The 19104-nt window shown below is 29.3% G+C and overlaps 1 protein-coding gene across 1 annotated transcript in view; it reads left to right on the top strand.

Moving 5' to 3' along the window:
• LOC107452725 (caskin-1) overlaps positions 1-19104 on the top strand; it is a 133676-nt gene that overhangs the window by 79762 nt on the left and 34810 nt on the right. Inside the window, exons 3-6 of the mRNA XM_043057155.2 lie at positions 1028-1119; positions 2580-2670; positions 3706-3878; positions 4514-4663. Of these exons, the coding sequence (XP_042913089.1) occupies positions 1028-1119; positions 2580-2670; positions 3706-3878; positions 4514-4663 (506 nt within the window). The remainder of the gene's footprint in view (positions 1-1027; positions 1120-2579; positions 2671-3705; positions 3879-4513; positions 4664-19104) is intronic.

A 19104-nucleotide genomic window follows, 5' to 3' on the forward strand; every position in this document is an offset into this window, starting at 1 on the left:
TATATATATATATATATATTGCAATTACAGCTGATTTAAAATAGTTTTGTCCTTTATTTTTAAAATATGGAACTGCAATTAGTGAATTCAAATATAGTAAAACTGTGCAAGTTTGTTTTTTTAAAAAAAATTGCAAAATGTTTGTTGTAGTCTGACAGGGGTCTTCTAAGAAGAAATTTGGGTTCGTTAACGGACCCTTCACAAAATGTCTTTTCATAAAACGGACCCTTCACAAAATATTTTAACTTAAAAACGGACCCTTCACAAAATGAGTTTTCTTTTAATCGGACCCTTCACAAATTTGTTTATCTTCATTATTGTTTTGTTAATCGAATATACTCTTCCCAGGAAGGGGAGGGGGAGAAAGATAGACGTAAACGAACTAAATTTTGTTTTCGGCAGACGCTTCTTCCTTTATTCGTCCAAAATGAATATTCTGCGTTCAGCACTATAGGCTAAATACCAAATATTTGTATGTTGCATATCTAATTTTAAAGCAGCAATTGTTGTTTATTTTAAATTTTAATTTTTTTAAAATTTAATTTTTTAAATTATGATTTTTTTAGTGTTGATCATAATTTTGTATGTCTTTACAGTTTAAAAACTCCTTGAAAAAGTTTTTTTTGCAATAACGGACCCTATTTGCACAAATTCACAAAAGCGAACCCTGGCTGAAAGAATGTGACTTAACGTTCATTTTATATTCACTAATTACGAGTAATTTTTTTCACAATTTTACAAAAACGGACCTTTCACAAAATGTCTGGGCAGACCCCTGTCTGATGAATGTACAATGTATCCCTTTAAATCAGCGATTTTTGAATTTAATTTCGTGAAAATTCTAGTGCCAGCCTTGTAACACAAACAGCCTTGTAACTTAAAACAAAGATAAGTTTGTTCAATCTCACTATGCCAGAAACGGTGAACGGAGTAGTAATTCTTAATTGGATTTCATAGAATTTAGCCATATTTTTTGTAAAGTCGCATCAATAAAAATCAGACTGAATCACGATTTGTTTATTTATAGGTGAGAGTTTTATACAGCCTTTCTATAATAGTGCCTCACACCTATCACATCCCATGAGGAAGATGACTCCCGGCGGCGGCTCTAATGGCCAGGTATGTTTAATCTATTTGACAAATAAACATTCTTAGTCATTGTCGATGTAGTTTTTATTTTAACGTCACATCCCTACTTGAAAATGCATGCGAAACTAATTAAAGCTAGGTACTTTTCAGATCTCTTTCTTACAATATATTTTTTATTTATTTATCTTTAATTCTTTCAATGGAATGTTTTAAAATGATTTGATATTTAGTGTAGTAATGTTTAATTTATTGTAATTTTTATAAATTTTGATTTAATAGCGTTGCAATTTTTGTTTTCGTTTATTAAACCGCTACTTTTATTAATTACGTTCTATAATTATTTAATAATTTTGACCCGTGTGATTTTGTGTTTGGCATATTAGCTTCAATATTATCCCATAGTCATCTTTTTTCTCTTTATTGTCGTTTTTATTATATCCTTTTGTAAGGTGGCTTTTTTGGGGGGGGGGGGTTAGATCATTTCTGCCTTTTTAGATTGAAACTTGTTGAACTGAAAATTTCTTTGTCCAAAAACTTGGTTTTGAATGTAATATATTTGTTAAATCATTAAGGGCTTTGATTTTTTTTAAATTTTAAATAATTATTTAGTTTCTTGATTAAAAACTTCTTTCGCTTCAAAAATATACAAATTCGAAATCACAGTCGATATGTTTTAAGAGTTCAAAATCAGGCGCCCATTTTCAAGACTTGCCAGACGTGAGTCAGAAGAAATAAAAGTGAATTGATGTATAAAGCGAAAAGTTGCCAACAAAAAATGGAAAATGATGGTGAAAAACAAAACTAGAAAAATCACAGTGGCCAAGAGGGGTAAATCTGGGTAAAATATATTTTCACGTGCTATGAAAAGGTGATAAGGAACTAATCTTGTTAAGATAATCAGCATTCATATGAATAAAACAAGATTCTACGACATCAAGATGAGCTGATGTTAGTGGGGTGGAAATAATTTTGGGATTGTCGAAGTTGAATTTATTCCCAAGATTCCAATATAATAATGTGCAGCAATTAATAATTTCTTATATTCTTGATAGCGGACATATCTACAGTGTTACTTAAGTCTAAATTATAAAACTTGCTTTAAAATTTTTCTCTTCCGTATTTTTTTTAATATCTTTTTTTTTTCCTCTCGCATGCTGTGGTTCTTCTAGTTTTATTTCGCTCCTTTATTTTTATATTTTTCGTTGCCAACTTAACGTTTCATATTTCAAATCGCTTTTGTTTCTTCTTATTTACGTCTGACAAGTCTTGAAAATGGGCGTCTGATTTTGAGCGCTTGAAACATGCTGACTGTCATTTTCTACTTCTATTTTTTTTCCCCGAAGCGAATGAAGTTTTTAATCGGGTCAATAAATTAGTTGTTATTAGTTATTATTAAACTATATTTTATCTATATCAATCTTGCATGTGTTTGTGAAACAAAGAAATTCTTTACGAAAAATTTATCGATTTGTTATTTGTTTAATTTTCAGATTCACTTAACTCATGTCATCGTACACAGTCAACCCGATAGCTTGCCAAGTACACCTTCAGATGCTGGTCATTCCCCTAGCCTGTCAAAAGGTAAAAACTACAAAATGCTGTGAAATGTTATTATGTTTGATACCGTTACAATCATCGCCTTCATGTACCTAGTCATAAATATAATAACCAATAAACTTATGATTGTTAATATTCTTTTAGTTATTAGTAATATTCTTAGATTCTCTTAGTTATTGTCTTGAATTTTTTCTTACCATGCGTTATTTCGAAGCAACACAACTTTGAAGAAATATTCTTCATTCCCTTTTTGGTTTGAGGTGGATTTGTTTGTTTGGTTTCAACCAACGTTGCGTTGCTGCTTTTCTAGTAATTTTTTTAAAAATTTTGTTTTATATTTCGATTGAACTAATAATTACTAAAACTAATGGATAGAATAGTGGTCTAATTTCATCTTTGTTTATTTTGATGTGGTACAAAACCTTAAAGTCTAATGAATGTAATGTTTTGTATGTACTATCTTGTTTGACTTGTGGTTCCCTATGTTTGGCAACTGAAATCGACTGACTAGAGGCGTGCTAATTAAGAAGGAAGAAGAAAAGAATATGAATGATTTGTGTGAACAAATAAGTGTGGCTTACTCCATTTTGGACCTCTATTCTAATAAGGTTTTCATATAATCCAAGTATTTAGATGTTTTTCGAGCTTGTTTTTTTATTATGTATTTTAATGATCTGAAATCAATAGATCATTCTCCTTAGAAGATCAAGGAATCAACGTTAACAGCCCTAAGTTTGATCATGTGTTTTTTTTTAAAGTGGGGTGGAAAACTCATACATTTTGTAAAACTTTCAGTTAATTAATATTACATTTTAAACTTAGTAATTAATTGTTACGTTTTTTTTGTCATTAGGAAGTAAAATGAGTACTACGCTGACTTCGGTAAAATGCCGTATTATTGATATAAACAGCTATACAGGTATATAAACAGCAAATCACGAGTACTTGTAAATTTTGAGGAAAACATACACACTTTGAATTTCAATGAACTGAAAATGAAATCATTAAAAAATTCTGTCAGAAACTTATTTATTTTTGTAATATTTTATTTGTAATTAGGAAGATTAATGAGTGGCACGCAGGCCTCTTTAGAAGATCAAGGTATCGATATGAACAGCCCAGGAAGGCATAGCCCTGGTGGTAGTAGCGGCGGGAGCAGTATTTCGAGACATTCTTTATCTAGTCTGGACAGTGGACGAGCTTCAGGGCCTGGTTCTGATGGAGGTGGAAAGGTAAGTCGTACAAAAACTTATTATTTCTTTACCAGTTGAATTGTTCTATTTACTAAAATGCACTTTAAAATGACCTATGTGTCTGTTGTCATTCCTATTTCATTAGAATTTTTATTATCACAATTCGTCGTTGTTATGTTAGGAGCCTCATTATTTATGTTTTTATTATTACGCTACGAGATCTGTTTAGATATTTTTTAATTAAATACTGTAGAATTTATCTGTTTCGATAAATTTTTTTTTTTTTAATTTTTTTTAAATTTTTTTTTTTAGTATTATGGTTAAGTTGTTTAAGCGCCCTCGATAAACTTAAAAACTGGTAGTAAGATTTCTAAATAGTTATTTGAAAACTCACTACTTTGCCTTTACAATTTTAAAATTCTGGAACAGAAATCCCCATTAAAAATTCTATATCAGAAATACTTTTTTAATGATAGGAAAAGTAAAGAGATAATGTTCCTTTTGAAACTTTGCTACCAAATTTTTAGTACGCTTGTCAGCTTAATTATAGTACCAGAATAATTAACTGTATGAAATGCGTGTTTATTTCATTTTTTTAGCAGTTCTCAAAAATTTAATTTGGCTATAGATTATTTTTCTATACTTAATTTGAGTATTATGGATGCTTTTTGTAGGCTGTGAACCGTAGACTGTCCATCCAAAGCTATGAAGGTTCCTCACCACAGCGACGATCTTATCATAGTTCGAGTTCTAGCATTGCCAGCGTAGGAGACGATTTGGGGCCGGGACCCAACGTTGCCGAAATGGTCTTGCATGGGCTACCGGTGAGTACCAGATATATTTTTTACAAATTCAAGAAAATTCTGCATTCAGCTTTTTGTTTAATTTTCGCATCACTTAAAAAAGCAATAAAAGTAAATTAGAAATTTCTTCTTCTTCTCATTGGCACTACAGCCCAGGATGGGCCATGGCCTTCTCAACAAGCCTATGCCAAGACCTTCTTCCCTTAGCCAAGGTTCTCCAGTTAATTATCTTTAAAATTTGTAGGTCCTTTTCAAGGCAGTCTAAAAATCGTAGGTTTGGTCGTCCTCTTTTTCTTGTACCTGTTGGCCTGGCACAGAAATTTAAAATTTCAATTTGCAAATTTTTCAATCGCTAATTTTTTTTTATAAAGTTTTTTTTTTTTTTTTTNTTTTTTTTTTTTGCAGTCTGCAATTTATAAATTTTTATCAATCGTCTCACCATTCTTACGCACACATATCACACAACACATGCGTCGAAAAGTTACTTATACAGTTATAATATACAGTTCTAAAAGCAAACTTTTTTTCTCAAGATTTTAAAAAAATCTAAACTACTCAAGACTTTTCTCAAAGTGCAAAATGTTTTAGAAATTTAATGTCTGGTTAGGTTTTTGTGCATAATATTCATTGTAGATGGTTTTTTTAAATTTTTTTTTTTTTAAGAAATATAATTTTATTTACTTGGCATCATTTAAAAAAAAAAGAAAAGCGTTGACAGACATTTATGTTATAATTTTTCTTTTATTTTTCATCAAGTTTTGTTTCATATCAAACGCCTCCGTTGAGTAAAATTTATGTATATTTTGATAGAACGTCACACCCAATCAATCATTATTAAAAATATCCACATTTGTCACTTGGGGCTTTAAGTGTATCTGGCAAAGGAGGATAAGCCTTCTTTCCTTTCAGCATAAATCAATCAAACATCCAAGGCCATCTGTGGACTACTTGGATGAGCTGGCTATATTTTACATCGGGTTCCTTTAATACCGATGCTTAATCCTGTTGGCGCAATTCATAAGAGCAATATGATGGAAATGTCCTCTAATTGCTTTTTTCTCCCCATATGGGGAGAAAAAAAACTCAGTCAAGTGAAAGCAATATCGGTACCCAAGTTTATGAAAACTTCTCTTTCCTACTATCCTGTTATCTGGACATTGATATTAAAGATACGTCCTCGCGAAAAAAGTAGTACAAAAAGGAAAACAGAGTAAGAAACAGAAAGACGCTCAATTATTTTATTCATAAGAAATGATGTTGTAAGGAAGGAAAATAATTCATATGTGGTTTTCAAAGAAAAAAGGCGTTTTTTTTTGTTGTTGTTTAGTAAAATAAAAATCACGAGTTAATGCACAGTTAACGAAGACAAACATTTGTTTTGAAGCTATGATAAATGCCATCAGTAGTGCGGAAAGAGAGAAGTTCTGGCACTGATGGTGGCATTAGTTATAGTACCGAAACGGCTGTCTGTCTCTTGACTATTTTTTAATCAAAATATTATATATTTGATCGTTTAATTTAATTTGTTTAAGTAACTAACATGATGTATTAAGTTTTGTTATTTGTGCTTGGTTATCTTTAACACGCTATACACCACAACGTACAACGTTGAAAAAGATTTTGCATTATAATAAATGCACGTTCTCTCCGTTAAATATATAATGAGTTTCTTTTCTTCAATCAATGTCTATTCTTAATTGTTTCGAAAAATGTAACAGGATGCGTGACGTTTTTAAAAAGTGCTTAAAGGAGCTTATTTTCGCTTTTTATTTTTTAAAAGCTCTAGGCATGCTTTTTTCATTGAACATTTTTAAGAAGCTCTTAATTTCCCCTCTTCCTAAATGATTTTTTTTTTATTTTTTACCATGTCGATTTTCACCACGAATTACGCAAAAGGCCTAATTTTCATGTTGTTCCTTCCAACATTTTCACAATTCATTCAACCATAAGCTACTTTTGCATACCGTAGGTCCGTAGCGTATGAAATTGCCAATCACTTATGAAATGTTTGATGAAATACTTGCAGATCCGCACGTGCTGACACTGAGCTGGATTCGGTGGGAAGGTTCTTAAACTCATGTGCAACTCAGTGCAGAGATCCTCGATTTCAAGTTCCATTTTCCGCCCTTAGAAATCAAACCGAAGAATTTATCAAATTTTTGCTGATCATAGGGAGCAACTAAACATTGCTAATTTCTTTTCCCTAATGACAATAATTTTTTTTAATTTCTCTTATAAATTTCATCATTGGTGTAGCACCATCGTCGTCACTGGAAAGCCAATATCCTTCTTGTGCTATTCTGTTTATATATCAGTACCAGTTCTATTTATATATCTATAATCAGTTCTGTTTATATATCTTTGAACTTGGCTTGGATCTTTCACTAATTACGTATTTTCATGTGGGCCCAGAGCGAATTTTCAGTGCTCTTAAGTTATTTATTAAAAAAACTCAATAATATTTAAAGACAAGAATTTTTTTAAAAAAGTGTGAAGGGAGAGGCTTTTGACAACTTTAACATTTAGCAAATGCAGTAAAAAAATCTATGTTCATTCAGATTTATCATTGCAAAAAACTTCAACTTAATGATTTGATTTAAAAAAATAATATAAAAAATTCAATAATCTCAGATTTGATAAATATTTTGTGTGTAGGAAACCATGTAATAATTTACTTCTGACAGAAATGTCAAAAATCATTGAAATTTTTTTAAAAAGAATACTGACATAACAAAGTTTAACAAAAATTTAATAGGGGCCATCCACTAATTTGCATTAGTAATAAGATTTTATTAAGTATTCTTAGTTTGCTTAATTCTTTACATATCCTTATAAATGCAGTATGATTAATAACTTTAATCTTATTAATGTTTTATCGAATATACTTTTACAAATAACTCTTATTTAAATCTAAAAAATAAACCCGAAAGCTTTTTTGAATTGTAGTTTAACTAATTATAATTTCGAATTAAAGTTATTCTTTTTTTTTTTTTTTTTTTTTTTTTTTTTTTTTTTTTTTTTTTTTTTNTAGTATGTGCGAATGTATTTAAAATTCTGCATAAATTGTTTTTATGGTAGATAATATAGTCAAGAAAAAAGTTAATTTTCTAGGTTTTTTAAATTTTTTTTAAAATCATGATCATGTTGAGTTTTTATAATGTTTTTACATCTTGTTTGTTAATAATATACAGATATTTCATCAGTTGGAAGAAAATATTTTTTATTAGTGTTCGTGTCCTAATTATTGTTTTCTTTTTTTAAAAAAAAGTACTTAAAATTATTTTTTAAATACTTAAAAATGGCTTTTAAGCCCTTTTAATAAGCACCTTCTGAGGTGCTTATTTTTTGTTAAAAAATTTGCCTGCACAGCCTGTGTAACTAACTGTTCTTTAGAAATTGTTAAGAACTGTATTGGATGATGTAAGAACTAAATTCATTGTCGCTTTTGTAGGAAGAAATGAAATTTTTCTGGAGACTCTTTCAAAAAGTTGTGCGCCACAAATAAATTAATGTAAAATTCAATTGAAACTCAAGTTTTTATTAATATGATGCTAAGAAATATCGAGGAAAAAAAACTTATTGAAATAATTCTATTTAAAAAATGGAAAAAAGGAGAAAAAGACTAAGCCTCTTAAACTTTCATTAGCATTTAAAGTTTCTCAATTTCTTAGTCAAAAGTAATGTTACAAATTATGTAAAAAAAGAAAAAAACTTAAACGAAATGAATTTATTCCGGTAATTTAGATTTAAAAGGTTGTAAAGCAATTTAAACATGTCGGTTCTAATTTTGCTTTAAAAAATGTGTTTGCGATTCTTTCCCTTAATTGATTTTTCAACCTGCTGTTATTGCTCCATTTATTTCATTCGTTTTTTTTCCTCCTTCAAAGGTAACGTTTCTATAGCGAGCTTGACTGAGATATTGACTTCAACGATTTGGTTTTATCGTTTGCATTTTTGCGTTCGTGCTTTGAATGTGGATGGGAAGTTTGGTTGGGAGGAGTGGCAACGGAATGGGCGAGGATATCGATTCTTTCCCCGTGAAGGTGGGATGACAGCTCAACAACGGAATACTTTCTTGTTGGAGAAAAAGGAAGAAAAAAAATGTACAGGAAAAAATTGAGTTTCTCCCTCCTCAAATAATAATAATAAAAAAAAAAGGTGTTAGAGTTTTTTTTTATTGTAAGTAGTCATTCATATATTTGCCTTAGTTTTAACACTTTTTATTTTTATTTTAGTGTTATAGTTTTGCATCTCAATGTTATCAACGAAAAGTTGCTTCGAATATTTGAAACACCAATTTATTTCTAAGTCTTGTTTTGGCAATCGCTATCATAGAGAAAGTGATAGGGCGTTAAAATTAATGTTGGAAGCTTAAATGACACTCCTTATTTGCATGGGATATCATTTAATCGCTGATATTTATTTAAATTTATTTTCAAAAGAACAAATCGCTGGTTGCAAACACTTCTAAAATAGGGGAAATAAATGGTATTCCATTAAGAGGAGGACCAAATATCTAATTTCTTCTTTTTTTTCTTTGAACAAATAGTTTATTGACTTTTTCTAAAAAAAAGGAGACTTACATGAATATTTGAAAGCATGACTATCTGTGTCAAATTTCTAGCAATTACTGTCATAAGACAGTGATAAGGTCTTAAAATTAATGATTAAAAATTTAAATAATTTGTATGAGATATCATTGAATTGTAGATATTTGTTTACATTTTCCTTTAAAAGACCAAATAATTGGTGCATACATTTCTAAAATATGAAAAATAAAAGATGGTGATCTATATAGTTTTCTTTTTTCTCTCCTTTGAAAACGAGTTAATTGGCGTTCTTAAAAAGAGAAGACTTACATGACTGTTTGAAAGCATTATTAAGTCAAGTTCAAGCAATCATTATCATAGACAAAATGATATGTCGTCAAAATTATTGAAAGAGGTATCTTGTATTGAATTGACATTTTAAGAAAATACAACTGAAAAAAAAATCAGATTTTGAAACGAGTTATATGAATTTGTTTTTAGTATCTTGTAGCTCCTAAATCAATAAAGTTCGTCATATTACCAGAGGAAAATGTATGCCAAATTTGATCATGACTCAATTCAGAGTTCGTGAGAATTCGGTTTATGACAATTTGTTTAATGCCTATTAGTAGTTTTCGCAATTAAGAAAAATGTGCTCATTTGATGATTGGATTGACTTTTTTATTCAGTATATATTTTTTTGATTTTATATGTTAATATTTTTTTAGAATTTTTTTATATCTCGTCGTGTAAAAAAAATGATTGAAAAAAACCCGAGTAAAAAACGAGATTTATTACATTTACATAATTTGATTGAGTTCATTTGAACTTTACTTAATTTTCATTTATGTTGCGTTTAGAAAGATATTAAAAGATATCATAAGATAAGCTATCCACATTTCCTTCTTCAACTTCTATCTCTTTCTCCTTTTCTTGTATGATGTATTAAATATCCAGTGACTATGTTGTTTTATTATTGAATATAGTGCGTTTAAATATTTTTCCTGCTGTAGAATATTTAAACGTGCATACATTTGTACGTCATACACATACATTTGTAGGCAACGATACATTTGTACTTAGCGCACATACATTTGTACGCAACGATACATTTGTACTTCACCAATAGCGAGGATATTTTTTAATTCGTACAAATGACAAACAATAACTTACAGAATTTCTACGGGTCAGGGACTTTTATATTTACTTTTAAAAGCAAGGAATAGTTAGGAAAAAGTGCATTTTTTTTGTGCAAAAACCTTAACATTCTCACATGCCTAGAAAATAACCAGTACTAGAATTGTCAGTAACCGTAATCAGTTATTGAGGTTTGAGTTACATGATTTTTATATCAATTACTATCATTTGTAATAAAAATTTCACATTTTAGTGAAACTTTTCCATGCTTTCATCTTCATTCAATGATTTTTTCTGCTCACATTTTTGAATATGAGATATTACGAATTAAAAAAAAATTTTTTTTTTTGTTGAAAAATTGCATGGTATAGATAATGGTCCGGATTTTCATTGAAATTTGTGAGATACCTGATAAATCAGGGAATTTTTTCTCCCTGAAATTGAGTGAGAATCAAATTCGAATATCTAAACTAAAATCTTTAAATCTACCTGTAAAAGCCTGACTACAATTTCTGTGATCCTCATTTAATTGATTATTACATTCCTTTTTCTATGAAAACACAAATTTGTTCTACAAAGTACTGAGACTTAAAATATTTGAAATTGGGGTCCCCCCCCCGTTTTTCATAATCATCACTTTCCTGTTCTTTTTAAAAGTATATTGAAATTGACGTCTCTTTCATTCATAGCAAAACATTGCATTTTTCTCTTAAAAGAATTAAATATTTTTAAAAAAAAATGTAATGCTCTATTATAGACGAAGACTGTTGAAAGGGAATGTCAACTGATGTATAATTTCGTCTAGAATATTTAGTAAAAAGAATTAATTTGCTTACCTAGTTCATTTCCTGCAGGAAAATAAATTCGATTTGCTCGCCTATTATGGTGAGTCATTCTCCGTGTGCGCTTTAGAGGAAGGGAAGACTCACTCTAATGTAATTTTCATCTTCATTTTTCTATATTTTAGAAAGGGACATTTTTTTCTGTTTACTTTGTCTTTACTTAATTCGATTTTTTCTGGCATTTTTTATTGATTTAAAATTTTTTTATTAAGTCTGCAACTCTACTCTTAAATATAACGTTAGTAAATTATGTTTTAAATCTACAGGCTAACGTTGCTTTTCACATATCATATATTGATTTGTGAAAAGTGTCACATTTTAACTAATTTTTTTAAACGTTGATTACTTTTTGAATTAAATTTTGTGCTATGTCAATAGTTTAGAAAGTACGGTAAATAATAGTAAAAATCTTGATTGTTCTTCTTTGACGCAAAACAAATGCTATCATTTGTTCAATATGCAAGACCCTATTAAGATTAACTTTTAAATGTTGTGCCTGAGAAATTATTTAATACAATAACTATTTTTAAATAAAACAATGTTTTTTTTCCATACTCTTTTTTAAAGTGAATTTATTTTATTGTATAACTTGCGTTGAACAGCATACCCAATTCTTAGTTTAACACTATTGTTGTTCAACTCCGCAGCCTTGTAATTTTGAACCTAACCCAAAAGACAAGGGAACTCCTGGCTACCGCGACTCTCGTCAAGTGAATTCTATATAATGACAACTTTTTAAAGTTATTCCTTTAAAATTAATTTATTCTCTTACAATTTATGAACGAATGTTTCAAAAATGTGTGTCAAAGTTAATAATTTTATTACAAAATAATATGATTGTAGATTCATACAAGACCATTCCTTATTCATAGTTTAAAGTTCTTTTGTTTGTTTTTCTATAGTGCAGGGTTAGTACAAATAAATGACCGAATTTTAAATAGTAATTTTTTTTTGAAAACTGTTGCCGAAATTAGAAACTTCTAAACTCTTTTGCGTATACTTAAAAAATTCCGGATCAAATTCTGGTAAAAAGTACTTGCCCTCTCAGTGCAGCATCCGTAAAATCCATTTTACCACCAAATCAATTTTTACTGTAAAATTTTATGTCGTTAAGTTTTATACCATTATATTTATAAGGTAATATTTATTTCAATACAGTGATTCGGAGATTTTACGGTAAATATTGTTATAAAAATTACGGCTCATCAGACTTTTTGTTTCGTAAAAATTTCAAGTAAAAAAGGATTTTATGATGAAAGCTACTGGCATCCTGAGGGTACTGCTGTTTGATCCAAAATTACTTAACATTTAATTAAGAGAATTACTACTTTACCATAATTTGATTCAGAATCTTTTACAGTGTAGCATTAGGAACCATTCACATTCTGAAACTACAAAATGTATTGAAATAACTTTATTATTATATATTAAATTATTGTTTTTGTTTTGTAAGAAAAGGGACACACAAATTGAAACTTTAAAAAAAAAAAACGAATTTTTTTTTTATTTTGCGTATTGTTTAAAGAAAATAGGTTAAATTTTGAAAATATAAATTTACTAATGATAGAAAGTAACGTTTGTTGTTTGGCTTTGTTTTTCACTACATTTGGAACTGTTTTCGCGATTTACAGTTTTCTAAGAAAAGGAAAAACACTTTTGAATTATAAAAAGAAAAATTAGAACTATATTGATTGAATAGCGCAGAAGAAATAAAAATTTAGAAACTTAATATATTTAAGTTCACTAAACAATTTTTTATAATTTTGACCTCAAACCAACAAAGTGGGAAGTTTTGTATTACATATTAAAACAAACATCATAAAACAGTTTTCGATTAAGCTTTTCATTTCTTTGATTTTAATCAAGATAAAAATTTCGATTAAGTTATAATTTTTTATAAATTCGTCTTACAATTATAATTTACTTAGAAAAGCCTCTTACGAAATTTATGTTACTATTCCTTTTTTTACAATTACCATTCGAGATACTAAATTTTAATATGCTTTCCTGACATCTCGTACATAAACTTATTACACTTTAAGTCAAAATCTTCTGTTCAAACTCAACTCAAGCTTAGTTTATTCAAGTAGTAATTGACTCGCAAACCATTAATTTTACTAATTAGTGCAACAAAAACTACTAAACCCAAGCTGTAATCAGTACGCAGCCATCATATTAGAAAACTCAAAAATCTTTTACTTCCTCGCTCTTTCTTCCCTCCTTAATGGGAATACAATGGGTGAGAGCCGAGTTAGAAAGAGAGTTGTAAAGGGGCGTGTGAGTATCCGCCAGGGGGCGCTCTCTACGTATTCCGTGAAACCTTGACCCTATAGTCTCTATCGATCTCTCAGGGTACCATTGAACGAAACGGCAAAGCGCATTTATCAAATCCTAAATCATTATTCCGCTGCGGCTGCTTTTAGAGAAGGGGATTCCTGCTTTTCTTAACTTCCCAGGTGAGAGGTAGGGTGAGTGGGATAATCTAAAAGGGGAGAGGTGAAATGATGTTTTCCTGAATTTCGACCACTCGGGGAGTTTTAATGACCCGAATTTCTCATTTGGGGGAGCATCGATTGGGATATAAATCTTTTATTCTCTTGTTTTATCTCAGATCTCTCTCTTCATAAGGTTATTTAAACATTGAATGGTGAAAGTGTGAATATTGTCCTTTAGGAAAATTAAAGCTTCTTCTCTCCAAGAGTACTAAACTCTGAATTTGACAACAGATATAAACTTTTAACATATTGCGTAAAAATTTTGAATGAATTATTTTATTTAACATCATGATTTATTGTCTTGTTTTTTTTATCACCAGTGATGAATTGTCCAATAATTTATTTGATCCATGGCACTTAAACATTCAGCTACCTGGTTTTATAATTTTGTACGAATTCAATTAAAAAAAGAAAAAGAAAAACCTCTAGAGCCTCTGGCAAAAGCATATTTTCCTCATTAAATTATTTTTTAGTTGTTTGAAGTGCTCTGCATTTTGTTTTGCGAAAATAAAACCATGGTATGTTACCCACTGTGCCTCAAACGATATGTTACATCTATGCATCCTTTATTGAACAATAACCCATATATATATATGTATAATACAATAAAGAGAAAAAAAAGAAAAGAGAGCTAAATAATAACTAAAAAATAATAATTTAACTAACTTAGATATCTATGTATATTTATAACAACCCATATATGGCACACCGGTGACCTTTTTATGTATTTTTTTACTCTGTAATTACAACCAAAAATATATATTTATATTTTTTAATTATAAAAAAAAATAAAAGTTGCTAAAAAATTTGTTGTAATATCGGAATTTAATTTGTATTAAAGTATGAAATCCAAAAAAAAAAAAAAATTTCTTCTTCCATTTATATTCAAAAATTAATCAATAATTGATTTTGTGAATTAAAGAAATTTTAATGATGAATAAGTGTTTCTCTTAGATAACTACAAATATGTGAAAATTTGAAAAATAATTGTTTGAAAGTGAGCCAAGATTTTACCTTTAATGCAGAAAAAGGCACCGGTGTTTCATGGTGTATTTCATAACTATGAATTACTGAAATGCTAAATCTCTTCTTTTGACTTTTTTTATACTTATTTTGCCATAAATTAATACAAAATAATAAAAAGAGTATGAAAAATGTATTTAAAACAGATATTCTGCACCAAGTGATTAAAGGATGCAGCATCCTATTATAGCATTAGGCTATTAATAACAAAATACAACAAGTTAAAATTAGTTTTTATTGAAAAAAGTTGTAATTATGTGGAACAAAATCATATGGCCTGCATTCGCAAGGTAAGAGTTGGGCGACTGCAACTAGGTGATATGTGAAGTTAATTTTTATTGAAAAAAAAATATAATTATGTTGTACGAAATGATATGACCCTCATTCATAACATAAGAGTTCGACTACAACTTCTAAGTAAAATTTGAGACATTACTTAGTTTAACTCTTTTTTTTCTTCGAAGCTCCGCACAAAAAGTTTGCAGGCAGTTGTAATTGATTATACAATGTATGCAGAGTGTTCCTCAACGACAACTGTTTTTAAAATCCATATAAAAAAATTGAGGCTAAGAAGTGTAACAAGCATTAAATTATTGTTGGGGATATTAAATTGAATTTATAATGTGGTAAATGCGAAGAACCAAAAACAAAAGGAGTTTTGAACCATAATATGAAATTATTAAGTCCAAAGCGTGATCAAAATAAATTAAATTTAGGTTAAGCATAATGGAAATACATTGGTTGAAGATCGAAATAACTATGGCAATTTGTCTCAAAGTTTTAAATCAATTTGTGTCAAAGTTTTACTCCAAAGAGTAAGAAAATTTCTTTTCAATGGAAGTGTTAGATTTCGATAGTGTTTCTACTACTTTGCATGCTTAAATATTAATTAGTAACCTCTAACGTTCAGACTTTATTTACTTCGTTTTCGACAAGAGTTTTAAAAATATGTATTAAAGGCGGTCATTACAAAACACCATGTAATATATGTACTTAATTATATTAATTATAGTTGCGATATGAATGAAGAAATAACCACTGGTGCAAATAATAAGCAAAGGCAGGTGTAAATAATCATGTATTATCTAGGGCGTATTATTAAAAAATTATATTTTATTTATAATTTTTCATTGATCGTTTCGCAACTAAACCTTTATTGAAAAGTCGGAGAAATTCTATCATATTAACATACTTAACTTGCAAAACAACTCCTCTCGTTGTTTATAAAGTTTTAAAAATGTCATAAACCAAAGTTCTGGTTAATTTTTTCATAGTTAATGTTGGCTTGCCGTTTTAATCAATAAAACTCACAATGAAATAATGCCCCCGATGTCCAAAATAATTACAGTTTACACCAGTTATTCTACTATTATCCAGAATCATTTTTAAAACTTTGAATTCTACAATATATTTATCACTATCCAATGCAATACATCCCGGTTTTCGAATTACCGCGAACTGATATCAACAATAATTGTAACGTCTCTTATTACGGGTTAAATTCTATGAAGCTAATTTCCTTTGCCTGATTGGCGTTTTATTGGTACAAGTCATTAAGAGAAAGATACGGCGAAGTTTCGTAGCCATTACATACCCCTATTTCCGACTTGAATTAGCTAAATACTACTGTTTCCTTTCAGAGAATGCCCTATTGTGTCCGAATCATTTAATGGGTTAGTTCACACGTAGAATGCTCAATTATTAAATCAAACGACCACTATTTGTAAAAGTTATTTTATGAAGGGTATAATAATGGTATGTATCTTTTTGTCCTTTTGTTACTGTCTTCAGGTATCAAATTGTGTTTTTTAAACCATATAGCGGCAAACAACGATATTTGTATACTATAACCTTTCTTTCTCTTTGCATGGCAACTGATATTTGTTGTACTTTTCTTCTTCACTTTTGCGCATTACCACGGACCATTCACAAAATATCATTTCATAAAAACGGACCCTTCACAAAATGATTTTTCTTTTAATCGGACCCTTCACAAATTTGTTTATCTTCATTATTGTTTTGTTAATCGAATAAACCCTTCCCAAGGAAAAAAAATAAAGATGGATGTAAACGAATAAAGTTTTGTCTTCAGCAGACGCTTCTTCCTATATTCGTCCGAAATTAATATTCTGCGTTCAGCAATATAGGTTAAATACCAAATATTTGTATGTTGCATCTCTAATTTAGAAGCAGCAAGTGCTGTTTATTTTTGAAAATTTAATTTTTTTAAGTTTAGTTTTAGAGTGTTGAGCATAATCTTGTATCTATTTACAATTTAAAAACTCCTTGAAAAAGTTTTTTGCAATAGCAGGACCCATTTTGCACAAATTCATAAAAGTAGGACCCTGGTTGAAAGAATGTGATTTAACGTTTATTTTATATTCACAAATTACGAGTAATTTTTTCACAATTTTACAAAAACGGACCTTTAACAAAATGTCTGAACAGACCCCTGATTACTAAAAACGAAGGAATGAAACATACAACTTTCAATTCGTATTCCTTAATAAATTGATAAGGTTGGTATTTACTTAATACTTAGAGTATAGAAAAATTCAAAAATTCTTCTATCACCTTTCATTTTTTACCAAAAAAAAATGATCTAGCTTTTAAAATTTACAAAATAGCGAAATAGTGCTGTTCAGCAATTGATAGACCAAAATATTTACATCGGAATCAAATTTTNGGGTATAATAATGGTATGTATCTTTTTGTCCTTTTGTTACTGTCTTCAGGTATCAAATTGTGTTTTTTAAACCATATAGCGGCAAACAACGATATTTGTATACTATAACCTTTCTTTCTGCTTGCATGGCAACTGATATTTGTTGTACTTTTCTTCTTTACTCTTGTGCATTACCAGGGGTCTGTTTAGAAACGGACCCTTCACAAAATATCATTTCATAAAAACGGACCCTTCACAAAATATTTTAACTTAAAACCGGACCCTTCACAAAATGATTTTTCTTTTAATCGGACCCTTCACAAATTTGTTTATCTTCGTTATTTTTTTGTTAATCGAATCCCCTTCTCAAGGGAAAAAAAATAAGGATTGATGTAAACGAATTAAGTTTTGTCTTCAGCAGACGCTTCTTCCTATATTCGTCCGAAATGAATATTCTGCGTTCAGCAGTATAGGCTAAATACCAAATATTTGTAAGTTGCATCTCTAATTTAGAAGCAGCAAGTGCTGTTTATTTTTGAAAATTTAATTATTTTAATTATAGTTTTACAGTGTTGAGCATAATCTTGTATCTCTTTAAAATTTAAAAACTCCTTGAAAAAGTTTTTTGCAATAACAGGACCATATTTGCACACATTCATAAAGCCGGACCCTGGTTGAAAGAATGTGACTTAACGTTTATTTTATATTCACAAATTACTAGTAATTTTTACACAATTTTACAAAAACGGACCTTTCACGAAATGTCAGGACAGACCCCTGATTACTAAAAACGAAGGAATGAGACATACAACTTTCAATTCGTATTCCTTAATAAATTGACAAGGTTGGTATTTACTTAATACTTAGGGTATAGAAAAATTCAAAAATTCTTCAATCACCTTTCATTTTTTGCAAAAAAAAATGATCTAGCTTTTAAAATTTACAAAATAGCTAAATAGTGCTTTTAAACAATTGATAGACCAAAATATTTACATCGGAATCTAATTTTATTCATAAACAAGAGTTTATTTTGAAAATTAAAACGATTACAAAAATGCATTTTTACGTAGCAGGCGTTCCCAAATCTATGGATCCTGGCTCAAACTTCCAAAGGGCATCGCCTAAGAAAATATAATTTGAACTATCTTTTTTTTTCTTTCTTTTCAATTTTGAACTAATTTCCCCAGTATTTCCCGTGAAAGATATAGTTTATTAATCTTTTCGATATAGTTTATAAATTCTACGATTATTCGGTTACCATTATTAACTAGTTTATTAACCTTATTATTATTCAGTTAATCCATCCTATTTCTAATAACTTTATTTTATTACTAATTAGTTTGTCAATACTATTATTATTTATCTTAGAATTCTGTTATGAATTAAAATAAAGTCGTTAACAGCTCCTAAGGCACAAATAATACAATTAGGAGGGATAGGCGATTGTTTCGGTTCTGTGAGATGTACCGTTATCCGTACGAAGACTGAATCGACAGCTTGTGTCCCGAAATTGATGATGGTACTTGTCATAGTATGGAAGCGATCGCCTGTTTCTCCCAATTTACATTAGTGCTTCAGGCGGCGCAGTTTTCGACTTATTTGCAGTACAAAGATAACCCTTATTCCTTCGGTTGTTATGGAATATATTAATCTCTCTATATATATTTCTCTTAAAGGGCACCATAAACTTGGTTACTTCGCTATCTATTGGCTACACTATAGTTATTATTCATTTTGTTAGGTTGTCTTAAGTAATGTAAGTAGTGTGGAG

This window comes from Parasteatoda tepidariorum, chromosome 2, assembly GCF_043381705.1.
Source record: "Parasteatoda tepidariorum isolate YZ-2023 chromosome 2, CAS_Ptep_4.0, whole genome shotgun sequence".
Classification (NCBI taxonomy): Eukaryota; Metazoa; Arthropoda; class Arachnida; order Araneae; family Theridiidae; genus Parasteatoda; species Parasteatoda tepidariorum.